A 27,847-nucleotide genomic window follows, 5' to 3' on the forward strand; every position below is an offset into this window, starting at 1 on the left:
GGGTAGAATCACCTCCCTCGACCTGCTGGCTACGCTTCTTTTGATGCAGCCCAGGATACGGTTGGCTTTCTGGGCTGCAAGCGCACATTGTCGGGTCATGTTGAGCTTCTCATCAACCAACACCCCCAAGTTCTTCTCCTCAGGGCTGCTCTCAATCCATTCTCCACCCAGCCTGTATTTGTGCTTGGGATTGCCCTGACCCATGTGCAGGACCTTGCACCTGGCCTTGTTGAACTTCATGAGGTTTGCACAGGCCCACCTCTCAAGCCTGTCAAGATCCCTCTGGATGGCATCCCTTCCCTCCAGCATGTCGACCACACCACACAGCTTGGTGTCACCGGCAAACTTGCTAAGGGTGCACTCAATCCCACTGTCCATGTTGCCGACAAAGATGTTAAACAGTGCCAGTCCCAATACCGGCCCCTGAGGAACACCACTCGTCACTGGCTTGCACAAGCCCCAACAGCGTCTAGTCTTAGAAGACACCACAGGAGGCTGAAATCAAACCCCAGTCCTCACAGCTGTGTTCACTTCACCCTCACAAAACCTGTCCTTAAAGACACCCTGCTGAGAGCTAAAGTCTTCCTATTCCACCCCATTTTAAAACAGAAACACAAGTATCTTTAACTCGTAAGTGTGAGTACAAGAGAGCTGTTTCACTGGTTACAGCCAAAAAACAGACATCAAAAAACACTGAAAATTGCCACTAAAATCCATGTGCATACCAAGCAAGTGCAACCCTACCAGACAAAGGGAAATCTGCACCAGTCTTTCAGTGCCACCACGACCCGCAGTGCTGATGGAGCAGTCCCGGCTGGCTTGTGGCCCTGCAGCCCACCAGGGCTGGCACCCATCACCCTCCCAGCAACAGCACCAAGGAGCTGCTCTAGGCTAGAAACAGCTTTTTTGCCAAACTAATTTTAATTTGCATCAATTCCCTAATTTAATTCACAGAGCGGCCACGATACTTGCCCCACAAGGAAAGCTGTGGAGGAAGGGAGCTTAAAGCGGGCATGAAACTGGGGCCTTAATTACAACAGCAGCATTTCAGCTGGGAATGGTAAACCTTTTCAATAAAGCAAATAGCATTGCTGCATTTTTAACTAGAGTGGATAATTTAACTGGATTTCTCCTTTTCTTCCAAAAAATTATGAGGCAAGATGGTGGAAATCTAGATCTTGAAATCACTTGGCTTACAATTTTTACTACCCAAAAAAGCCTCTCCATGAGCAAGCCATGTAATCTGCAAATTATGCAATTCAAAGGCACACCATTATGGCAAAATGGAAACATCTTGTACAACCTTACCTCATCAAGAGGCAACAGACAGACAGCAAGAATCAGGTGTGGGGAAAACAAAAATAAAACTTGACTAACTGATCTGTGCCCCCAAATGACAGGACTCCACTCCTTTTTATTCCACTAACTACATATTCTACATATTATTTGTCTACAAGCTCTGAATCTGTACACTGAGAACACCCAGGTTATTTTTGAAAAGTGACAGTAGGAGATTAAAAAAAAAAAAAAAAGCTTATGAGCTGCCGTCAGAATATTCTAAAAAATCTATTCTCTGCAGAAACACTCCCTCAGAAAGTAGCTGGTACAGCTTTCCCAGCCAGGATTCAAAGGGATTACCAGGAAGCTTCCAGCCATGGGCATTACACTGAATACAGGTGTTTCCTAGCCACGTTGATGCAGAGAAAACTGTTTAAGAAATTGTTTTTCACTGGATAGGAACCAGGTGGCACCTGTCCACTCTGAGTGGGGCCTGCACAGCCCCACAGCACTATGTGCACCACACAGCTCCCTGAAGCAGTGATAGCAGAGCAAGATCTGCACCTAATGGTACTTCACAGATGAAGTTATAAATTATACAGTTATAAATTATGACAAAAAATAATGCTTCATGCCACACTTGGTTAACTGAGCAGTATGGAGCACTTCATGTCTGAATATTTCAGGCCTTTCCTTGTTCCAGCATCTCTATTATTCAGTTGTTGCATCTTTGGCTTTTATTATACCTCCTTTCATACTTTACTGCTTCAAAACACTGCTAATTTATTCTCTTGTATCATAAAAATCCTAATGTATTTTTCTGACTTACTTCAAAGCACTGTTTTCTACCAGTTGGTCTCACAGTGCTTATTTTCTCTATCTTTCTTCTTGCATCTGCTTGTTGAAATGTTTTTTCTTTCCCCTCCTCCCCCCCCAGTTCCCAAGAATACAACCTCCTACTATTCAGCAGAAATGCGTTAAAAGGAGTATATGGTGAGAGGGAGCTAAGCATTTCTGCGTGTCCAATTAAATCAGAATGATTCATAAATTAAGGGACTATTTTGGATCTGCTCTCTTAGGTAGCACAGTCCCTCATATTAAGTTATGCATCAAGAGCAGGAAATGCATTTGTTTTCCTTGCAACTTCTTTCGGCCTCTGGGTACTGTTACAACCTCGTGGTCATGGGGAATGAGAGCTAAGAAGCATTATTGAGGTTTAGTGGATTCTGTTGCTCCCTTTGTGTAAATAAAGCATAGAAAAACTATGCTTATGTTCTCTCTAAAGGCAATGCTTCTCCCCAGGCAATGCAACAACCTGTCTGAAACTCCTGTAAACTACTCCATAGTAAAAGCAAGGATGTGAATATAGACTACGATTAATCCCTGTATAATTTTGTCTGCCTGCTCTGACTGTGCTTAATCCCTCCATCACTGTATAATTTTCAGATCTGCCTTCATAAGGCAAATCCCTTTCACTGTTGTCTATAGGATGCCACATTTCTGCCTGGATGGACAGATGTCAAAGCTCAGTCAAAGTCTGGTTCTCTGGCCAAACTTCCAGGAGTCAGATAGCCAAGGGGAGAAATTCTCAAATTTTACTACTTCAGTATTATTTCAGGGTGGAAAAATTGGGTATTTCCAGATTTTTTTGAATGTTTGGTAGTTCTGTCATTGGCTCCTCTTGAATTGTTACCACCCAAGCATTTTGAAGAGCATCTTCAGCATTCTGGATCCAGAGAAGACTTGCATGTTTCTGGCCTATATCTTGTCTGTCCTGGGCTTTATAAAAGTAATAATTTATGTGACATGACCTACACACCCTTTAATTGGTAGTTATAATACCTTTAAAAGTGAAAACGTGACTTACAAAAGTGCAGTCCTGCATTTATTTCAAATAAGTATGCCTGTAGACAAGTGCTGTGAACACCAACTAACAAATGCACTTCAAAACTACCTTTTTCATATTACTGCTATTCCACTCTTGGAGCTCTCTTGAACATAGGCTGATTTTTACCTAACACAGAATTGTGTTGAACAGTGCATTTTATTGTATGCACAACTGTCAAAGACTATTAAGGACAGATTCAGCCAGTTAATTTCTTTTTTTTTTTCACTTTTGACATTAGGAAGGACACAAGCCTAGGTCTCCAGAAGTTGAAAGAACAGAGCTAAGCTCTCAGCCAAAATGTGTCACATACTGGCACTTAAATAAAACCAGATGACTCAACAGAAGACATTGCTTCATAGTTTAAGATATCTCACTTCTTGGCTAATGTAACTTTCAATTGTTTCTTTTTAATCTGACATTATACGTATATATGCATATTCTTTTTGAAAACTATTTTAATAATTTATGAACTTTGTTGTTTTCCAAGAAACCGGTTTCAATACAGTATTGGGTCTTCGTACATTTGGAATACATTCCAGACAGAACCACCACAGCCAATTTTTTCTTCACTGTTCATCTTCAAAACATAACTCGTATCTACTAAGTTTGAAAAAGTCTTGACTTTGTTTCATTCTAATTCATTGTGAAAGATTTGAGTATTTCAAGCTCTTTACAATATACTTAACCATCAGCACTTATAATCTACTTGCTCCAAAGCTTTCTACATACATAATACAAACTTCAGATTAAAATAAAGTCTTATAATTACTATTCTGTAACCTGAAATTACATTGGCACATTTCCCTAATGATTTAAAAACATCCTTCTATTGCACACTGACAAATTGTTTCCTATATATGCTTCCATTATATTTTCAACATTTCAGCACATTGCTTTTTATTTTTGAACAGCAAATAATATTCTCGTGTTTTGAGACAAAGCTTGACTAATTTATTTATAATTACCTTTTTCTGTTCCCTGTAATGTTTTTTAATTTAAAATTTTGAGAATTTTAGGAGTTTTGTATCAGGTTCGTTTATTGAAAGGTATCTTCTCCCGTTTGCTCTCAAGTCCTCAGTTGGCAGACTCATCCCACGATAGCACATTACAGTGTCATGTAAGGAAAAGGCAAATACAATCTGGATCGCAGTTCATATCTGATAAAACACTGCAGTTTCAGTAACATCAACATTATTCCAAAACTAATTGTAAAGAACCACAACTCCTCTATGTTACGTTTTAGGGGCAAATACTCCAGAGCCTTCACTGAGGGCAGCTGGTGCCATAAAGCACTTACCCCCTCTCAGTGGTGGTGGCAGTCTACCTGTATGAGAACACTCACGGACAGTCTCCTACAGCGGTAGAAATTACTGAGATTTCTCATGTATTGACTGCCACTGGCCGCTGCCCTTCATCAGAGGAACAAATCTTGGCTCTCCAGCAGAGACTGGACAGGCTCTGGTGGGTTCTCCAAAACCCCGCTGCTAATCGTGTCCAACCCATAACAGGACAGAGCATGCATAATCATACTGATGTTTATTATTAAAGTATCTATGCAAAAATAAAATTTATCTTACCAAAAGGAGGAGACTCTCTCCCATCTTCTAATCCTGAATCTCGCTCTCTGTCTCTCTTTCTGTGTTTATGTCCACGGTGCCTATGGCGTCGGTGACTTTTTCTTCCACCCAGTGGCACATGAACTCCAATGAACAATGTTCGATGGCCTATAGGTAAAAAAAGCTACCTTTTAAAAAGGAGCTGTGGCAATATAATAACAAGACTAACAACCATAATAGCATTAATGGTATAATAATTATTATAACTGTGTAATTGTATAATATTGATTATTCTAATGTTAATAGTCATAACATTATTGATTACAATAATTATGATGTAGCGTCGCAGATATACAACCCCTTGATACAGGACAAAATCCCAGTATTGAAGTCCTTATGATTCAGTGCCAGATTTTTTTTTTTTCCTTCAAATTTGCATCTCTGTGTGTGAACTTTCATTAAAGTCAGACAGGTGTTCTGTAAAATGTCTTCCAAAACAGTAACATGAACAGACACATGGATCTCTTTGCATTGAACATTTGGTAAAGTTGCTGTTTGCTTTGTGTATACAGGAACTTTAAAAAAGTCATTGCTATTTATGAGCCAAACCTTGACAGAATTCTTGTGGGAAATTCACTGAAGGGAAAAGAAAAGAAGGGGGGGAGGAGAGAGACTGAGAAAACAATAAAACGCTATGGAAGCTAGACTGCAAAATCCCTATACAACTTTACGTGCTCACATCATAAATACATTGCTAGTACCTTAGGGTGCTTTCATTTCTTCTATTTTATTTTTTTAAATACATAAGAAGGTACACATTGCCATGCCTGCCACCATCTTTGAGCCTTTGAGCCTGAGGAATTTTATGTTGCTGATCAAGCCCAAAAGATTTAGCTCTCTTAGCTATGTGGGCTAACAGGATCAGAGCACAGTAAAGCATTTAGAAAGGGGAAGGCACAGGGGAAACGTGCAGAAAGTACCACAAAACAGAACAAATGGGAAAGGAATCATGACTCACTACAGGCAGGTCTCCTACAGTTACTCAGCAGAAAGACACAGTCCAGATTACTCATCTCAAATAACATTTATTTTCTCCTTGAAATGAGCATAACACAGCTAGTGGATAATTGCTGCTTTGCTGTAATCAGTCAGCAGTGTCAATCATCTGAAAAAGGTCAAGAACATTAAACTAAGGTAGCACGTGATCTCTAATCCCATGGAGACTCCAGCGGGGGCAGAAAACACAGCAAGGCAGTATTTGTCACAATGCATCAAAGAAATTCAAGGCTGACAAGAATTCACTGCAGAGGCAGAGCTAAAAAAGCTGGAGAAAAGGCTCTGGACACCACACTAGTTACTTCCTCAACTCTGATTCATGTAGAGGAGACTAGAAAGCAGAAGCATCAATTTTTGGGAGACTATTCTTGTAGGGTCAGGAGATTTTTCTGAAGCAAAGGCCACAAGTTGAAAATTTTTTTTATTATTTATTTTTTAGATACCGCTTTCTTCTTGCTTATTACATTTAACCCAAGAAATTATTTAAAGAGAACTGCTGCCTTTGGTGTATTTCAAATGTATTAAAATCAGTGGTGGATGAAACAAGGCAAAATGTATTCCATAAAAAGAATTCATTAAAAAGATACTGAAGGACAGCAGTAATGTAGTACTCAACACTTCCTTGTCCCCTTCCTTGGGTAGAAAAAAAACCAAAACATTTTGAAAGGAACGGGGTTACCCTTCCTAAGACTTTAATAATTTCCAGAGGTGCAAATAGATTGCTTTTTTAATTTAGTAATTTAATACATTCCTGCTGCTTTGTGATAGAAGTGGGCATGCTTATCCTAGTTTTGTGCCACTTCAATGCTCAGGGTGTACCTGCATCAGGAAATGCAGATTCAGGTTCACACTTCAATTAATTTCCAGGGCTGAATGCAGGACTTGAGTCCAGACTGTTCTTTATTCAATAAACTGGGAAACAGGCCCTAAAATGCCACAACATTCATGTCTGTCTGAATACAACAATTTTCCCTATACAGATAGAATCAGTTCACACTGAAAAGAAAACAGGAACCTGGAAACTGAAATGGATAACCAGGAAAAAGCAAAAGGGATTTTATTCCTCTGTGTGAACCCACTGAGGCCGACAGAGTTCCACCAAGGCATAATTTCAATAAACATAAAGAGGAATCTAGTTCCTTGTAACAAGGTTCAGGCAAATAAGAGGAAAAAAAAGAAATCGACAGGGGAAAAGGAATAGTTTTCTATAGAAAAATGACAGAGCAAAAAGCAAAAGTAAAAAATCTGAATAAAGAGTTAAGAAGTTCTGGTTTATTAAAAAAGCACAACTGTGGAGCAAAAAAAGACCAGCTGGGAACAAAAGAAAAATTAATGAATGCTAAACCGCTGGCAAAATGACAGTGAATGATAGAAGCAAGGGGAAAAAAAGAGGAAAGATAGAAGAAATCTGATGAGTAAAATGACCTTACTTCAAGTAACCTTTTGATGGTAGATTATAAACTAGTGCCCAGAATGTAAGGTACTTTTTCCTGTACAAGTTGACTGAGACATTACTAAAGAAGAGTTTCCAGTGAGCTCTGTAAATTTCCCAAGCCCGGAATGCCAACCACGAGGCTCCCCTGCAGTCTCCAGGACAGAGCAGGGCAGAAACACCATGCTTCCTCTGACAGACAATTTCTTGCTGCCTTACTCTGGAGAGGAACATTCACACCTGTTCCAATGACGTTCTTCAACAGATTTTTTTTTTTCCCCTGAAGACTTACGTTATTTGAATGTGAGAATAATTTGAAGATGAGAATAAACAAGAACTCTGCTTAATATAAAACTTCTAACAGAAATACCAAATGAACCTTTAAGCCACAATTCTAAAACAAGTATTTTTCCAAAGCAACTTTTTACCAAAAATTCTGCATTTCAAGAGGATCTGAAGAGGATTTGCTTTTATTCCTGTTGCCATAAGCAAGTCCCAAGAATCTGCTAAACTGTGTCATTTTGAGCACAAAAGCAGTTATTAGAAGATTTCTGACCCAGCATAACACGAATACAGGTTGCAGATAGCTCCTGAACATCACTGACATCAATGGTAAAATCCCAAGCGACACCAACGGAAGCACATTTCCTCCCCCAAAATGCAAAAAACTACAGACATTTTTCTACCTTCAGCACCTATATTTACTGTAAGATCTCGGTTAAACCGACTAAATTTTCCAAAGAAAGAACATGTATGATTTCAGTTTGGCTGAAGTCAATTGCAGGATATCCAACAGGATTCAGATTTGTTTCTTATAGTTTATAATTAATTGTATAAGGGCATTTCTTTCACTTATCTTTAAGAGCTTTTCTGTGTGTTTCATTATTTACTTCATGAGGATGCCATCTAAGAATGTCTGAGTATTACTTAAATATTGTAAAATAATTCTGCTCTGCTGTATGTTTGCACAGTGCCTCGCTCAATTAGATCATAATTTCTCATTCTTTTGGCAAGGCTACAAAGGCACTGAAGTATGGGAAATAGTAACAACTTCAAGTTACATCAAGGTACACATACTGTCGACATCAGGTACAATCTAACAATCATTCTCACACAGAATTTACTCACGGTTTTAAGAGGTGAGCATAACAAACAATGGATTTATAACTCTTTAAAGCCAAGTCTTCAAAAATACCATGCTGGGCATCACTTTTGCACAGTGTTATCACCTGCACTGTGCACCGTGTGCTGTAGAGTCCCATCACCTGAGAAAGGGCTAAAGTTGTTAGTCAAAAATCTACAAATGGATTAATGTTCTACGTTTTGTTCCATGTTTACAGAAAAGGTTTTTTCAGTTGTATTTTTCCAATGGTTGTGTTTTCTTGCAAAAAATATTAACAGCTGAAGTGGTCAATTACAGTTTAATTTATTATTACTATGTTTAGTCAGTCAGTTTGGTTTGCTTCTCCCCTCTTCCGAGGAACTGTCCTGTAATGGGAAAAATCATACTTAAAACATTTCTTTATTCTGTACCTCTCAGCCAAGGACTATGGTGGATGCGTTGTAAGATATTTTGTGCATACATGCACAGATAGCCACACGTAATCAGGTCCATGAAACATATACAGATAAAATGCACTCAGGCACACACATGCAGATTTGTGGTTCTGGACACACTGAAGAGTTTGGCTTATCGTCCTTTCTCAGAAAAAAATGTACATCTAATAGATCAAAAAGGATTTCTCCTGCTAATTCTTACTTCAAAATAAATGAAAGAATTTCTATGCTGAGAGAGGTTTATTCCTCTCCATGGTTTATGTTATGTTTATGTTATAATTTTAAAAATCAGAATTAATTTAGATATCAGTGACCCATAGGATTTATCTGGTCTTCCTGAGCTTTTTCAACTAACCTTACATTAACATCAATAGAGTTTTATCATGGAAAGACTATGATTTTGTTTCTGCAAAAACACACTCTGAACTAAAATGTTGATTTGTTCCAGATGTGCCACTAGGAAAGCGAAACATAAGCACATGCATAAATATTTTCAGTATTAGGATTTAGGAGCAAATCATTTTTGAAAACTGAACCTCTGAGAAAATACATTAATATACAGAAATTACTTATGATCTGAAAGCTTATTAAAGAAATGCAATACACTGAATTGATCTGCTCCGCAATGTCACCTTTATACAATGCTCTAGAAGTCCTGTTAAATTGTTAAAATACTGTTTTTAAAAAAAGACTATTCTTAATCAAATTGCACATGGCTGGGAAACAAAACCCAGAAAATAAAGTTAGTTTAAATCTATGCATTTATAGCATAAGAGGCTTTGGCTCCTTGTGGTTTACCTTCGAAGCATTAAAACACTCCTTAAGTAAAAATATTTTAGGGATTAAAGAAATAATGACCCTTGTTATAAAGTGTTCTTTTTAATTTTTACAGGATTACATTAATAAATCCAAATTATATTATAAAAGATTTAAAAGGGATCCTGTTAATTGTATTTAATTTTCAGGCAGATGAAAGTACATATAAGCATATGTAAAAATCAGGATTTTCCCTAAACTTTTGAAGAAAATGTGTGTTGTGCTGTAAATATCTCCACTTTGTGGAGGTATGAATTCTTTGTCCTAGAAAAGACTGATATGAAATATACATTATTAATATGAATAAATCTTGCAGAGACATTTCTCAGAATAAAAATCAAGTACAAGGGTTGTTTGGGGTTACTGTATTCCAAAAAAGAAATTCTTCCTTACACCTAATGAATTCTTGTCCTAGAAAAGACTGATATGAAATATACATTATTAATATGAATAAATCTTGCAGAGACATTTCTCAGAATAAAAATCAAGTACAAGGGTTGTTTGGGGTTACTGTATTCCAAAAAAGAAATTCTTCCTTACACCTAAATTTTATTTTAAGAACCCAACAGCAAATTAACCATCTAAAAAGGCAACCTCAGAAAAGCAAATATTTTCTGCACAGCCCTTGAAAATGACAGGTGTAACATCTAAAAATGGTTTTCAGAACCTGGCATTCTGGGTCTTTAAAACAGCAGCTTGTCCTAGCTACCTATCTTATTCATTAAATAAATGGAAAGGCAAAGAAATGTAGTGGGATTTCTAAAGCTTTGAAAACATATATCCCATTATAATTTATGGTGCTTGATGACTTAACTTAGGAACTTCTGGAAATCCCATTACAATTGTCTGAATGGATGTGACATTGCAAGGGAAAATGGAGATGGAGAGAAAGGAATTATAATGTTTCCCTTAATTTAGAGAAACTAAGATCTTTTTAATGGAATGCCAAGAGTACAGACATTTTTGCCACAGTGCCTCCCATTCTCCTTCCAAACACAATTTTAACACAGAAGACACACACTCATTTGGTAGGAAGAACACACATATGAAGCATGTTCACCTCCCCACTTCCCCATCAGCAGAGGCTCCACAGACCTCCATGTTACACCAGGCATGTGGGACTCAAGCGGGTACTTCAAGAGCTCCTTAGTGAACCAACCCAGTTGATGCCCATTGCATAAAAAGTCACTGTCCTGGATCTGAACATCCGTGAGCACGAGGTGCTCATGGTACATCTGCCTGTGCTGCCTGACACCTGGAATGATCCGAATCTGCCTTAGGCACCTGCTGAGACCAAGGCTTTCAAATCCCTGCTCATGGGCATGACGGATGGGGGCAGATAAGGGAACAGATGGGTCTTGGAACATCTCCAAAAGAGCAAAGGCAGGCTTCTGTGACCTACTAAAGAAACACACTGCCAAGTCAAGATGCCTTGAGACAGAGTATTTTGCCAGCGGTTCGAGCCAAGTCTCAAATGGCTGCTGACCTCAGCAGGACTGGAGGGGTTTCTCCCTCCTCTAGAAAACACTCAGTGCCTTGAAGCCTCTTTTATGCATTGCCAGCTAGAGCTGAACCAAATGCAATTTTCCCTCCTCTCAAAAATGAACAGTGAGGTAGAGACAGAAAACAAGCAGTCCACGTAGAGTTAAAAAAATTGCCTTTTTCCTTATAGAAGTGATTATGTTGAATTTTGTAGGAGTAGAGAGCACATGACTCATGATTCATCATTGTAGTGCAGCAGGAAGGCAGAGCTAAAGAGAAAGCAGAAAGGACAAAAGCAATGCTTCCTAAACCAACAGTTGACATTGCTGTTTGTGGTTATGGTTTGCTCAAGGAACATTTTTCACCTTTTTGCCACACTGTAATTTGGAGGAACTGACAAGAAAGCCTTCACAAATCTTTTAGATCATACACGTAACTTATGCTCTAGCTTAAAGTACAACAGAAACTATATAGGAAAAAAATTAAAACAATATCCCTGGCCCAAGAAAGCATTAAGGACATATTGAATATGGAGGATAAGAGCATCTCACTGAAGTCATTAAAGTTAAGGACTTTTAAAGAGCCCAAATCAATCACTGCCCTCCCAACAAATCTCTCCTTTTAACAAAACATTGTTCCAAGTTGCGGCTCGGCTAAAAAGTCTTTGTAACTGCACTTACATTCATTCCCTGTTTCCCTACGTTGCTCCAGAGCAGTCCAGAGGTGTTGTGTGCACGGTCCTATCACAAGATCAGGTCTCAGACCTTGCCAGACAACAGAAAATAAAAGTAAGCAGACACAGAATGTAAAAGGACCCTCTCAGACATACACACACTTTCCACTGATGGAAAGTGAAAACTGTGGTTATTGGAGGGAAGAATTTGACCTATATTTCTAAATTAGCAACAAGCAAAAAAAAAAAAAAGCAAACTCAGTACTAGCACAACTGTATGGTAAAAACTGAATGTTTCTGCCTTCTGATGCTGCAATTTTGCAGCTTTCACCGACAATGGCAAGTTGGTTTATGCCAATTTCATTTATCAGAATTTCATAAGGTGAAATATTTGGAAATATTAGTCCCCACAAATATCAAAAAAGTTTCTTGTCAGTGAAGCTCAGAGCAAAGTCAAACTTCAAAACCCAAAGCTTATGATCAACAAAAGACTGTGGCATTCAGCCAACACTATGTGATAACTTGTTTGCTTTCATTATTTCATTATTCTTCATGTGAACTTTCAAAGAGATTTTGTGAAAATGCCCTGCAGAGTTATTCATGAATCTTCAAGGTGAACCACCTTCCCACAAACATGGGAACACCTGGGAAGGAACAAGAGACCCACGCAAAGGGACCAAACCAGGCGATTGCCAAGGCAAGAGCGCAAGCACAGCTCAGGAGCAAAGTAAGTGAGATCTCAAGGAATATTGAGAGACACAGGAAAAAGGAGACAAAACCAGATGAGAGGCACTACAGAAAGATGTGCCTTAGAAATGACAAACGGAACAAGCTAGAGCATGTAATACCTGGTAGGCAACAAAATGAAACAATTCTGTGCTTGTAAAGCTAAAATGGTTCTTTTTAAGAGACCTTTTTGTAGAGACCTACAGCTATACAACCTCATCCGACATTACAGGCATAGACTAACTCGAATCTCTCTCCAACTCTTTACTTCCACAACTTATATTCTACCCCTCTAAGTCTAACGAACATTGCCGCAAGGAGCATGAGGTAGGTCAGAGTGAACATCAGGATGAACAGGGCACCCAAGGGAAGCAGAAGCAAGGAAGCTTGGAGCAGGGGATCTGTACTGATGGGGTAACAAATTATTTGCAATACGCTGTAGTGTCCTGGCAGCCAAAGGGAGGGGAGACCTTGGTCTGTGTTCCTGTCTGGCCAAGCAGAATTAGTAGCTGACTTGCTTCTACATGGGGGCAAGGCTGAATCAAGGCCAGCAGGTTAATAAGATTTATGTTTTTTCAGTCCTGTGAGGTGCTAGGTCCTATTAATTTTCAGGTAAATAATGTCAGTGGCAGACAGGTCCACTATTATGTTATTTCTGTAAAAAATGTCCAGTCTCTGGGAATAAAAGCCTATTTCAATATCTGGAGCCGCTCAGATTTTTACTAAATAATATATGGATATTAGAGTTCAATCACAATAGTTTTTCATATATTAACACTAACTGTATATAATCAAAATTTAATGAAAATAATTTTTAAATTACTGTCACAAGCTAGAACAAATCTAAAAAGAAATAATAACTAAAATAACCATTTTTAAAGGAGAATGATTAAATACCCTGACATGTCTCTTTTTGGTCAGCAGAACACCTACTATCAAAATTAAGCTTCATGCAGGTTGTTAAATACAAAACATCTCCACAAGCACACTAACATTGCAAATTAATTTTTGGTTTATTAAGTTTAAATCCTCAGCTTCTGCATCATATTCAGTGTTGTACTAGTGATGTTTATTTCCTAATTTAGCTTGAAGTCTTTTGTGACTTTCAGTAATCAGTCCACTTAATCTAAATTCTGTCAAAAGCGTCAGAATGCGTATTCTGATGTACAGTGATTTATATACTGGATATGGTGTTTTATGTGTCCTGAGAGACATGAAAGACGGCAAACTTGATTTCCCATGAGACAAATTTTTCCCACACCACTTAGGCAGATAAAATGTATGAAATGTAAAAAGCTTAAGCAAAATCTTGACTTCTCTGAATCAAGGTTCATTTTGCAACTTCCTCCAACAGAGCCAGAATTCAACCCTGATACATGCCTGGACCTCCACCTAACAATCCTATCTCCAGCCATCTCCCTGTCGAAGCTGCTTCTCAAACCAGGCCACAGTAATACCCACAGCGGTTCTGAAATCCTGCCACAAAAATCCAGGATCTGCAGCTGACCACCTCTAGCAAGGACGGGCATGAAATAGTCATTTTCACTCTCAGCTGATATGGTGGGCATAAGCAAAAGACCTTAGAGTGCACTTAGTGCCAACCCTCTTGCATATCTGTATAGTCCAAAGGTCTCAGCACGTGATCTGAGAGAATCCGAGATCTCCAGACACATCCAAATGTTTTTAATCTACGAGAGATAAAGTCGGTATATCCATTTTGTCAGAAAACTGTTACTACTGAACATGCATTGAAGCAATGGCAGACAGCCAGAGACAACAACCGGGAGTAAGCTGTCTGAGTGCAACTGTTTGTTGATGCGCACATCTGTTTATGAAAACTTGCCTACCTGCTCCCAGTACAGGTACATGTACAACCTGTCCTTTTGCAATTAAGCACTTTAGTATCCAGAATCAGTGCCCAATTCTCATTTAGGAATTCCACCACTGATAAAAATAAAAGCATATTTATTTTGAGTAGGAATTTTGTCTGTACACACATTGAAAGATAACATGCAAAATATGTTATTATAACCAGGGGAGACAGGCTTCTTGTTTTGCTTTTAGAAATGCTTTCTCTGTCCCTTTGTTAATCCAACAGTCAGACAAATGACCTGTTCGGTATTAGTGACTGATCTTGACCTTACAACTCAGGAAAAATGAATTACGTGGAAAAATCATTCATGCTGAAAATCTGAGTGCCAAAGCTCTGCAAACAATCCACCTCTGAAGCACTACAAAGCTTAAGTAAAAAGATAAAATTTGAAGTACACATTGCAAGTATCATTACTGGCACTAAGACGAGCACCACGTCTCTTCTGTCCCCGTAAGTACTGCAGTTCCTGTCCTATGTCCCCAAATTTTTACTATACTGCTCAGGGAAAGAAAACACTGATCTAGAGAGACTGAGGCAAAATTCTGGTCTTGTGGATGTTCTTCCAGGCAGCATTAATCACCATGATATTTTCATGCTTTCAGCAAGATATGTACTTGCAATATATTTGCACAATGGCTGCCCCAAAATATGCAAATACAAGTATTTGCTGGGCCAAGAAATTTCAGATGGAAATTTTAGTACACATTTAAATCAGTATTTCTGACATTTGAATGCTAACTGTCTAAAATTAAAAAATAGCAACCAGGCAGCATTCATCACCATGATATTTTCATGCTTTCAGCAAGATATGTACTTGCAATATATTTGCACAATGGCTGCCCCAAAATATGCAAATACAAGTATTTGCTGGGCCAAGAAATTTCAGATGGAAATTTTAGTACACATTTAAATCAGTATTTCTGACATTTGAATGCTAACTGTCTAAAATTAAAAAATAGCAAAACACTTACAATTTTAAGATTTATTCAGAAGAAATTGAATACTGATTTTCAGATTTAAACAACCTTTAGTTCTTCATATGAATTGCAGTTTTTGAAATGTTGCTGATATGGTGCTATTGAAACATTAACCCTGTCAAAACTAGTCTTTGCTAGAATATTCAGTAACTAGCTATTTACATTTTTAAAACATAAGCCCAATTAAATGTCTGTCAAAGAGCTAATTACATGATACATATTAATCAATTATATGATTTTTACTAAGCTATGCAATTAGCACCTGATTATATAATTTCTTATTTTATAGTTATTATGTCATTAGGAAAAAGGTAAGTTTTCAGCAAAACCCAACACAATGTACATTGGATAAGAATAAGACAGTGACATTTGTGAGTCACATCCACTGTTTCCAGATGGAAAAGTGCCTAGATGTGCTGCAAAGCAAATGGACATGCTATTAACAGCAACTGGATATTAAAATTTACAATCCCTTCAAATCTTTTTATGTCACTTGGTATTTCTGGATGCAGTGATCATCTATTTAAAGACACACTGATCTGATCTTAGAGTGGACATGAAATTTATCTGAGAAAGCTAACTGCATTATCAAGGATTCTACACTGAATAATTGTTTTGTTAGAACATTATGAAGTAGCGTGATTTTAAAGAAAAGCAGACTTATTGGCTAACTACAGAATTTTTCAGTATTCTAAACAATTTAAATTGATGGAAGGATTGGGGGGGTATCACTGTCATGTTCCGATTTCTATTGATAACATCGTAGGAGCAGATTTTTGAAAGAATATTTTCACTGCTATTTCACAGGAGCAACTCTACACATATAGGATGGTGGGGAAAAATAGTAATTAAATACAGTTTTTAAATTACACACATTTTGAGATGAGGCTTTAGGTTCCATGTAGTCACATGAGGAACATCATAGTAATTCTGATTGCCTTAACACTTGAGTCACTCCATGTGACTGAGCTTAAAGATGTCATTCTCCAGGAAGTTGTCTGTTTTTAAAATGCCACCTTACCATCATCAGTAAAATGACTCAGCAAAAAGGACATTTTTTTGGGTAGCTTCACCCCACAAAAAACCTCTGTGAGTCAGGATCATGGAGAAGGGAAAGCAGGGAGCCCCCGTTCTTCTACCAGGTGTTTCTCTAAGGACACCAGATACAACAGTTTCACTTTGTCCAAGGATGTGATCAAGGGACTGAAGACTACAGAAGACCAAGTGCAAGATTCAAAAAAGGGGGTTGTGTGCCTAAGTACAAAATTGTCATTGCCAGCCTGATCCACTGGCAGCCACTTACCCCTGGAGACTCCAAAACCCTACATGCCACCCTGGAAACATCTTACCTGAGATCTACCCTTGCATGGGCTCAGACTTGCCCCAGACTGAGCAGAGAGCTACCTACCTCATACATGCTACACTGTGTGACATTTTACATCCTTCTGTGAGAGACTACCTCATACAGACTAACACAGCCAGGCTCCTTTCAAAATGCAGCCATGTCTGCTTTTTGAGGCACTGCTGAGGGAAGCAGTAACAGGGAGTTTCTGTATATCATGTTGACATTCATATGAAATCATCAATATGGCCATCATGCAGCAGAGCATACAAAATTCATACAGCCAGAGAGAAATGGAAAAAAAATTATGATGAAGAGTAGGCATTTAGAAAGCTCAGGTTCATGCACAGATGGAGATACTTCTCTTTAGACCTGAGGCAGGTAACTTTTCAGATGTAGGATGTTGAAATACACCCCAGATCTTAGTATTTCTTTTTGGCTAGTTCCTGTGGCTCCGTATGACAAAGACAAGAACCTTCCATGTCCCACCACAAGAAGCTAACAATTAAAATGAGCAAGTTCCAGTCTCAGAGATGGGATATCATATGCAATAGAAATTCAGTTTCATCCAATAATTATGACTTTGGGGGTCACACACCTCAGTACAAGAGTTTAAGTACAGTAGTAACCAGAATAAGTTTGGGATCCACTAAAGAAACTGAAATGCGACTCTTTCAGAGACTATCTGAATTATTAGGCCAATATCATAAGACAGTTCTCACAACTTCTCACTTTCTTCTACATGGTGATGTTAGGTGGTTTCTGCACTGTATATTATCAAGTATCTGTCCAACCTGTGACACTCCAGAACGTTTTTGTTCAGCTGAAGATGTGGCTACGCAACTACATGAGGATTGTAAAGCAAGTATAGAAGCCATTATAAGTACTAAATCATCGGTCCTGCTTGCATTTACGTACTTGGAAACTTAAAGGTAGAAAGACTTCTCTGAAGTCATACATGCATGTTTACAGGACTTGATTATAGATCACTGAAAACTAGCAAACTCCTTCCGCCGTGATCTGTATCTGAGCACCGCTGTGAGAAATGAGTAATATTTCTCTTTTTAAAATACATTATGAGACTCTACTCTCTTGTTCACTTTTGCATCCCTGCTCAAATCAGTGTTTCCACATTGGAATTGCATTTCAGTACTTTCAGAAGAAGAGACAATGTAATGCACAGAAAAATAATCTCTCACCTTCTAGATCTTCCTTTTCAAAATGTGTTTTGAGAATGGAGCGAGTTCCACCTCTATCCACAACAGCCTCTTCATCATTTCTCTGCAAAACAGAAAAAAGGACAGGTAAGCTGCTTCTCATTTGAAACTATTGGCAAGATTGTACAACACTATGAAACAAAGATGCTTTTAATATTTATCTATTTACTCTTCCTACTCAGGAACAAAAAAGTTTTTAAGAATTTACTTTTCCTTATAAAAATCTATTCCTTATGCATCAGTTTTTATTGAGGTATGATTACAGCTAACTTTGACATGAAGAAGTTCTCCTGTTAAGACGTGCAAGATGATGAGTAAACACTGGTTACTGGGAACTAAGAAAAACATTAGTCAATAGGACAATAAAAGAGATGAGAGAAGAAACATCTGGTTGAGGCAGCTTTATTCTTGTACTCTTGAAGAAAGGGACTGCACATGTATTTTTGTCTTTAGACCAGTATACTGAGCTACATGCAGAATTCCCAAATTATTAGCACTAACACTACCTATACTTTGGCAAAGCTAGAGAATGATACTCAGTGACAATATGACAAGAAAGAAAACTTTAATACCATGAAAACAACTGACTTCACTTACTGGTGAATTGTAAAGCTTTTGCTTTTCTTTACAAACACCAAGATGTAATTACAATAAAGGCAGATAGCACACACTAATAGCAGAACACAGAAAAGCTGTTCTTCCTCAGGAACATATATTTCATGTTTAATTTTCTACTGTAGTCATACATGCATTTTAACTGTATTCTCTACTGCACTGTAAATGTACTATGTGATGAATTAGTGTATTGTGCTCAGGCTAAGAAAAGCTACAGAAATTAGTGATTTTGGTCATTTCTGACATGAAAAAAAAAATCACATTTCCCTAAGTAAAGAAATCTTTTGGGAGTTCAGCAACAAGGGCACTGGATGCTGTGCTAAAACGAATATTGGCTTCACTATGAGTTTGACATCACCATTTGTAAAAAAAACAGTTGCTAAATACAGCCTATATTTCTTAACATGATATAGAGTGGTTTCCAGTAAATGATGATGATGAAGAAAAGATCAATTATACAAAAACATCAATTAATATATAATGAATATATATTTACTTGTCATTAGCGGAAGGGGTTTAGTAAGTGATATTAGCACTAGAACTGTTTGATTTCAATATATAAAATTGGTATCTTAATGAAAGTCTGAAGCAAGGGGATTTGAATACCAGCGTTATATGCTAAATATGTATCTATATATAGAATGCAATAGACTATAACAAGAAATTAAACTACATGAGCACCTCTCCTTAAAGAGCAGATGCCCCAGGCAAAAAGATTCACATCTAGAGCTGGATGTCGTGCATTCTGGATATAAGTTTTTGTTTCAGGCTCCTCTCTTTTTTAAAAATAGCTGTCATGCTGTAGCTATCTTATATAGAAAAATCCTAGGGACGTGTCAGCACCAAGCATCTGGGCTGTTAAAGAGAGACCGAGAGCGTTACGGTGTCTTTATTAGAGCTTTCCCACAGATAACAGTATGTAACTAAAATCTGACAATGAGAAAAGGCTTTCTACTGAAACTGTTTTGTCTTTTAATAATTTCGAATTAGCTAATAATCTATTAAGATGTACCAGGGCAGTATAATTTCGCACAAACCGTTTGATCATCTTAGGTAAAATTAATCCATTATTTTAAGCAGTTAGACATAACTGGGTGTGTTTGTCATGCTGGCATGATGCCATGCCCCTGGGTGAATGGTTAGGCAGGATGCCAAAGGGCAAGTGTTCCAGCCACATCAGAAGTAGTGCTATTCTAGCATAAGACATAGCCATCAGTATTTTACTGATCCTGAAAAGGCCTTATGAAAGCAACGTTAGGGGAAATTCTACAGTGGGGAAAATATTAATTTGTGGACAGTTTAAAGCCTTTACAGATCAGCTAAGTAAACTAAATACAAATTAATTCATTAATATTTATCAAAATATGCTCATACACTTTGACTTCTCCTTTCCCATGTGCTCAATTTTCAGCTTCTGGCAATCTTTTTCTTCCCTGCCTCCTCTTCCTGTAACGTCACAGCAAGTCTCAGCCTTGCCTTATTCTCAGAAGTGGGTTTATTCCATTAATTTTACAGGGAAAAACAGCTTAATTGGGAGTATTGTGTTGTTGCCAATTCACTTGTCAAACTCTGAGCAAAGTCCAATTAAACAGGCCTTGCACTGTACACTCTCACTTCCCAGGGAACGGTATGAAAGCCACCTTGCATTTGCCAGTACAAGAGTCACACTGCATTTAGTCTAGAAGAAATTTCTGATTCCTGTACTGCTTCCTTGGAGGAGGGGAGAAGGGAGGGAAGGGCTCACTAGTAGTTTAGTGCAATTAGGTCTTAATCTCATTTGGAGGTAAGCGCTATCACAATACAAGTAAAAATAGTGGCAGATCCGCTCCACTTTCCCATGATGACTAGAGACTAGAAACTTCATTTCAGTTGGTAATGCTCTGCTTTTTAGTAACGTCAGGAAAACTATGAAATTATTATTTTTAAGTGTTGCAATAAATGAGAGTTTGAAGCTGAAGCTATAAGGCAAGACTAACCATAAGACAGTCATGGAAGATAGAATTCATGCTCTGCATGACTTTTAACATACCAAGCAGCCACCAACCTCCACACTAACATCCTCAAAGCCATGAATCCACTGCAGTTTTGCCCATCGGTTCAGCAGGATCAGAGTAAGTCATGAAAACTAAATGTTTTTCACAGCCATGCCATGTTTATGTGAGAATTCTACCACTTCTTCCTTTCACCCCATTTGAAGGTGATGAAGGTCAGAAATTTTACACAGTGCACAAATCTGCTAGGACTGAGGTATTCAAACCATATTGACATACTGCAGCAGTCTGCAAACAAATGTGCGGACACACTGACCAGGTACGAGTCCTTGGAACTGTCCATTATTGCAATGAGTTGCTTGCTGCTTAAAGCATGGGAGAGGGAGCCAGGAAGTTCCCGAGCGCTAATCCTGGATCTGCCACTGACTTGCTGTGTGGCCTTGGGAAAGGCACTTAATCTCTGTGCCTCAGCTTCCCCATCTGTAAAATAGGTATAATACTACTTACTTATCTACCTTCCTCACTGGGCTGCTCTGTGCCATAATTAATATTCACACAGCATTTCAGAACTGTAAAGCACTACAGAAGTCCTAAGTCATTCAATTTAGGAAAGTGCGCAGTTTACCCATGTGAAGAGATGATGATAGGAAACAGCAGATTGATAAAAATCAACATTTAGGCATAAATATATTTTTTTTTACATCAAACCAATGTATATTAATACCTTGTAATAGTTTTACAGTGCACAGCTTTGACAACTTAACTGGACAAAGTTTACATAAAAATAAATATACTGGGCTCACTTTCTGTTGGCCTAATTCAAAAGCAATGCTACAGAAGCCAGTGGAATTACATTTCTGTGAAGCTGTAATCAGAGCGCAATAAACTTGTCATATATTTATAAACAACCTAACATTTATCTCTCTTTTTAATTACATTTGTTAATATTTTATGGTTTTATATAGTTACCACACAATAGTTTACCTAAAATGTAGGCACAAAACTATTTCCCTAAAGAATAAAATATCAGCAAACACACAGTAGAAGAAATAATGTATCTGGGATAAAAGAGTAAGAAAAAGCTGAGGCTTTCACGTGGAAACCACAAGCTCCTTAGAGACCAGGGCTCAGCAACTCTACTCAGTCCAGGATTTCACCTCTTACATTTTCCAAATGAATGCTGAAATGACCTTCACCACACAGCAGCATCTGCTGCACGTATTTCACAGGAAAAAAATCTATTTTAATGAAAGAGTCTTATAAATACAGTTGTTACTATTTTTGTCTCTTCATACTAGAAGTTTAAACACAGTGGTGAGTACAGAAAAGCAGACAGTAGAGTCGTCCTCTGCATCCTTTACGGTGCAACCGCATGTTGTGACATTGAAACATATGTTTGAAGTTGAACAAAATTAAAAGGAAATAAAGCACCTTCAAAGACATTTGGCTTCTACTTTTTGGTATGCAGTCATAAAGGAAGAAGGTCACCATGAGTGCTAGGAGCACTGATTTTCAACCCTTAGACCAACGACCTGCTTACCAGAGTATAAAGTGAGGCTGCAGCTATTGCCAGGAATTGTAAGTGTATTGGTTAGAAGGAATAAAAAGGCCCATGGTTTAGAGAGCAAAAACTAATGTCTAAAGTGCCCTTTCCACCCATGTATTGATAAAGCTCACTACCCAGGATATTCCAAAGCTAGATAAATGACCTCCTGGAAAGCTTCCCAAATTGATCCTCTTTAGCTATGATACAGCCCTAACTGCTATTCATAACGTGTTGCAAAGAGGTTGATCCTTAAACCTGTCACCTCCCGGAACTGTGCACTGCCCTTCCACACCTCAGATCAATTTAATTAACGGAGAAACTACACATTCAGAAAAGCTGAGAAACATCATTTTATGACAGACGTTTTCGGGTGTTTTTCGTTATAGCTCTTATAAACTGTCTATGCTTTCATCGTGTGGTAGATGATTGAGTGGAAAGAAGAGGAAAGTACTCCTTTCAAAGGTGGATCCATACAAAGGCATGACATTTTTAAATACATATGTGCTAATGTAGACACATACACTTGTAGAACTTCAGTGTATTTCTGGATGATGGAATTAGGGCATGTTCCTCATAGTCTGGATGACAAGAAGGTAGATTAAAGTTCAGGTTACAATACACAGATTTTAAGTTATCTATACATTTATTATATGTATTTACTAAAAAAGGAAAACCAATACATGATCTTAAAAGACACTGTTGCATGTATCATAAAAGCTACCTGAATATTGCACAAACATTAACTGAAGATCATCTATGCTGATCGCTACAGTAAACGAAATAATAGTATAACAATAAATGTACATTAGGAAATAGGAAATTGTTAGGACAATAGGAAATTATTAAATCGTTGCAATGAATATTCCTCACTGTCCTTCCCTTGGTAGGTATGCTGCTCCACTGGTATGATATTTGGTGCTAATATATTTTGAACAGACAAGTCAAAATGGATAACATTAAAATTTTCATTTTACATGGAAAACTAGAAATTATTTCTTAATCCTTCTTTCTATCTAATTTTCTTCACGCTTGGATACATTTATTTTCTGTCTCTGATATTTGGTCAGTGTTTTCAATAAACTGGATGATTACTTTTCTTTGAAATACAACGCAAAAATCAGCTACAAAGAGTATTAATATTCCAGAAAATTTTTCAGGGTTTTTAACCTTCAGGTAAAATCCTTTCCCTTTCTAATTACATTCTGAATACACTGACAGCACAAATCACAACCAAAAAGAATCCTTTTTCCTCATCTTCCTTTCTGTAAAATATATAGCAGAGCAGAAGCCATTTTGATTTTTTCCGCACGAGAAATTATGCATATGACACACCTGCTGACTCATAAGAAAAATAATCATGGTATTAATTACTTCTCCATATAAGCCACTTATTGATGATTAGACAACCTACATAATTCTCAAATGCCATCTGGAACTAAGGAACGCCTGTCAGCATAAAACATTAAATACTGCATTCCTATAAACAATAGAAAGCTATAATATAAAACTATTTTAGTTAATACTTAAAAGATAGAACTCTGGAATATATTAATTTCAGTTTATATATTTTATCATAAAGGTAGTGGTATAGACCTTGTGTATTCACCTTTCAAATGGTCTGTAATGAAATTCTAAACATTTATCCAGACATCACATACACACCATGATTGCCTTCTCAGTCTGAAGATATCCCAGCATTATCGCTTTGTGTTGTATTTATTTCACAGACCCATTACACAACATTTGTCTTTTTAAGATCATTTTGGTTAAGTTCAGCTTGACATTTCCTAAAGATGGCATTATTAAAGATATAGAAAAGTGAGTTATTTGAACTCAGGAGCTGCCAAGAGCATACTGGAAATATCTTGTAAAGACAATTAACCTAAATGGCTAAAAAGGTGTTATAATATGTAGATGGATGCCTTGCTGTTTTAGGAGGCAAATCATTGGTGACTGCCATGCTCACCTTTGTCCTTTAAACTGTCCTTGAGCAGACACAGTCACACAAAACTGATTTAATGCACAATGTGTATGCCCACAATTTAGATGCTACAATTCTTTTCTCTTTCCAAAGACAAGCACGGGGGGTAAAAACCCAACCTTTTTCAGTATTATTGTGTTTAATTGCTTATATTACATATAATCATATTTAGCAATCTTTTGAGATGGAAAGTACAGTGAATTTTATCTTTCTGATGAAATATAATTGCTTTTCTATTCCACTAGCTACACTATATCATCCTTTTCCCCTCCATCCACCTATCAAGGAAGACCCAATCAAAACACATTTATAATGTAATAAGGCCTGTTCTGTAAGATCTGAAGAATTATTTTTAAAAGCGTCCCTCTAATTGTAGTGGCAGCTTTCTGCAGTAATCACTACTAGTTAACATAAAGTACATATTCCTTTTGGTCAGCTCTACTCCACATAGTTCAGGCTATGCAATAAAGTAGAAAGCAATTAGTTTTCATTCCAGATTTGCATCTTCCCGAGGGCTGCATGTCATATGCATAAAAGCATCCTTCTCTGTCTCTTTTTCCCTCTTCTCTCTTTTTATAGCAAAAGCCAAGATACTGTTTAGCATGACTCAATAAAGAAATGCCATCTTCTGCAACGCTGCTAAAAATTGCACTAATCAGCACTGGCTCCAAAGAACTGATTTGCTACTGACCTGAGACTAAGCACACGTTTAATGTAATAATGCAATTCCTGTAACATATAAACATAGATAATCACTGCAGATGTTAAATCTAAGCACATACTGCTGTTATAAATTTAATGAGACAAATACAAGCAGAAAATGCACACATGAATAAAACAAAGCAGTTTTACAAACAAGTAAATACTCACTAATATATGTAATTCCTGTGTTTATCTACATTGAAGCATCCTGTGCTGGTTATATACCATTATGCACAATACAGCCACTATGAACTGATGAATAAATGAATGCATAATCACTAAAACATTTCCTTATCATCTGATAAGGAATCTTCTTTCTTAGAATAGCCATTTTATGTAGAAACAATACATTTCTTACATTTGCAAGGCAAATATGTTACTTTATCTATTCTTCATACACCTATCCAACTGAAGACAGGATTTCTATTTAAAGAAGGTAAAACAGAAAATCAAGGCAAAAGAGTAACTTAATTTGTTGCAGTACCTAGATGCCCCACCTTCTCTGCCTGCACTCTCCCACCAGTAAAAGGACTCTGTTGTACTAATAGCTGCAGCAACAAAACAGAGGGGGGGACAACAGAGGGACGGATCACCAATGTTCCCACTCAAAACGCTTGATAAACCTGTTAGAGCATTGGATATAATAATGAAATAATGAACTGTTAAATTCTTTCTGGATTCTGGCCATGTTTCGTATGCCTCAGAATAAAATTATCAGGAACGCCTAAATGATGTGAGCGCCTTACAAAACCTGAACAAGGCACTTAGGTTATTGTGTTCCTTTGAACATTTTCAGTCATGTTAAGATTCTCGTAACTTCTCCCCTTCCTTCCTATCATATCACATCTGCTGGATTTGTAAGCTAATCTTTATTAAATGCTAGTCTCAGCCAGAATTCTGAATAAATAGTGTTCCTTGCTGTTAGTTAAGGGATGTATAAGTTGGGTCACATCTGTATGACTGAGATTTTATTCCCTTTGCTTAATATTTTCCTTTACTACACTGTCAAATACTTAAAAGTTATGGAGGCGAGAACAGCACAGATTTCAAGCTGAGGCATGGTTATTTTTTCCTCTGTGGTTATTATTCTAATGTCTTACGTCATCCTAGTGCAGTCCCATTAGCTGAAATCCTCTTTTCTCGCTTCATAGCAATGGCTACGTCAACTACTACAGAGAAGTCCAACAGCATGAAGATGGATGTGAAGACTTTATCCAAACCCCAAATGAGATTTACTTTTAGCTTGTCTGGGCTCTCTCTTGGCCCAATGCCAGGTGAGGATAGATCCAGGATAACAGCATTATTTAGGTGTAGTTAGAAGTTAAACATGCTGAGTTTAGCCCACTATGTAATAGGAAATTAGCTGCTGGGCAGCAAATGGAAAAAAGTAAATTATGTTAATTGCTAGTTTCTTAATCAGCAGTAGGATATGTTGGGGTTTAAGTTGGATATACTTCCCATCTCAAAGGATCTGCTTTCAGCCTCAGAAAAGATGATGTTTTCGGATTTCTCTACCTAGAAATAGGGTCAGGGAGAAGAATCATAGAAGGCAGTCTTCTTGCAGCAGCTACTCGTGGAAGTAGCAAGTGCAAAGAAGAAAAGAGGTCATGACCAACTTATCAGAACCTGTTTTAACAGCAGCTACAACACAGGAGGGAGGACTTTTTCTCTTCCTTTACAGCCACAAAAATGATGTAGTCTGGAGTCTGCATCTTTTACATACAAATGTATGCCAACCATAGTTCAAAACATCACCTTTTTTTTTGACATTGCAAGCCAGCATGACCAATAATAAATTAACTCACTTTCTCAGAAACACCAATATAATGTTCAGTGATGCTTCTGTTTCTCAGACCTACCCGCAATTTTCAGTTGTATTTAACAAACACTCTCTATAAGCACAACCCAAGGATTAATCAAGGCAGCAGGGAGGATGTTCCAGGACAGAGATATTCTAAACTCAGATTAACTCCATAAAACTTTTGGCACCTAACTGAAGTTGCCTTAACTAGAGATGACATCACCATGAACTTTTGTAATAGTCAATGCAAAGAGATGGGCACTTCCACAGGATAAGCAAGATCTTAGGTAGATTGTCACTGAAGATGGGCTGAAAATCGTTGAGACTTATGAGAGTCCGATTAGGACTATCTGAAGAGACAGGATAGTAAACTAGATGGACTGTTAGTTTGATTGAGTGTGATCATTCCTATGTAGCCAAACTCATTGCTAACCTTCCAAGTAAGTTTGCCAACACTAGTAATATTGTTGCTCTACCTGCAGTGAAGGTAGCCTGACTGAACCAAATCTAACTGAAGTGTTAAAAAATAGTATGGCCCTTTTGTCATCCATTGTCAGGAAAAAATTAACTTAGAATGCCATACAATTTTCTGTTGCATGCCCAAAGAATAAACTGGATTCCCTGTAGTCCTTCAGAGTTTTCTTCTATATGATCTATTATCCTCCAGAAGAGAAAAGAAGATTGTGTTTGGTTTGTTTGGGTTTTTTTAAACTGAAACTTTTAAATAACTTCCTTGAAGACAACTGACAAGTCTTTCTTGGCCAAAGTGTACAAATTCAAATGTAGGGTTTAGTCTGAAGAGTTCCCAAATCATCTATATCTTCAGGGAGTAACTTCAGCAGAAAATCCAGAATGGATGACCCAGTACTTCTCATCTCCAAAGATTTAGGTTGATCTACATGATTTTAATGTCATGAGTGACACTGTTATCAAGGCAACTGTAATTGATGTGATTGAAAAACACAGATTTGTACCACCCAGAAATGTTCTGCTGCATGCAAATGAACAGTTATTCCAATAGAAATGAAGAGACCTTTTGCACTGTCTATATAGTCACAGCGTAAGACAAGAAAAACTCTCCATCTCATAATTAGACAATGACATTCTTTATCTGTCTCAAGCCATCAATAAACCATGGTGACCGGGGAGGACAATGGCAGAGAAAACAGTTAGGAGCCACGCTATTCAAAAAGAAGATAAAAAATAATTATATCCTCCAAGCCACTGATGATATGATCTGCTATCTGAAAGTTCAGGTAGTCTAATTAATTCACACAGGGATTAAGGAAAAGCAGTAAACAGTGCAGGAGCCGGGGGGGGGGGGGGAAGGGCAGGGGG

The 27,847-nt window shown here is 37.6% G+C and overlaps 1 protein-coding gene across 2 annotated transcripts in view; it reads right to left on the bottom strand.

Moving 5' to 3' along the window:
* The window catches only part of SLC4A10 (solute carrier family 4 member 10), a 126,297-nt gene that overhangs the window by 82,825 nt on the left and 15,625 nt on the right, over window positions 1-27,847 (bottom strand). For both annotated transcript variants that reach the window (XM_019470925.1, XM_019470926.1), the window contains exons 2-3: window positions 17,856-17,937; window positions 4,744-4,890 (exon numbers count right to left, since the gene is read on the bottom strand). In XM_019470925.1, the coding sequence (XP_019326470.1) occupies window positions 4,744-4,890; window positions 17,856-17,937 (229 nt within the window). The remainder of the gene's footprint in view (window positions 1-4,743; window positions 4,891-17,855; window positions 17,938-27,847) is intronic.

Source organism: Aptenodytes forsteri, unplaced genomic scaffold, assembly GCF_000699145.1.
Source record: "Aptenodytes forsteri isolate BGI_AS27 unplaced genomic scaffold, ASM69914v1 Scaffold255, whole genome shotgun sequence".
NCBI lineage: Eukaryota > Metazoa > Chordata > Aves > Sphenisciformes > Spheniscidae > Aptenodytes > Aptenodytes forsteri.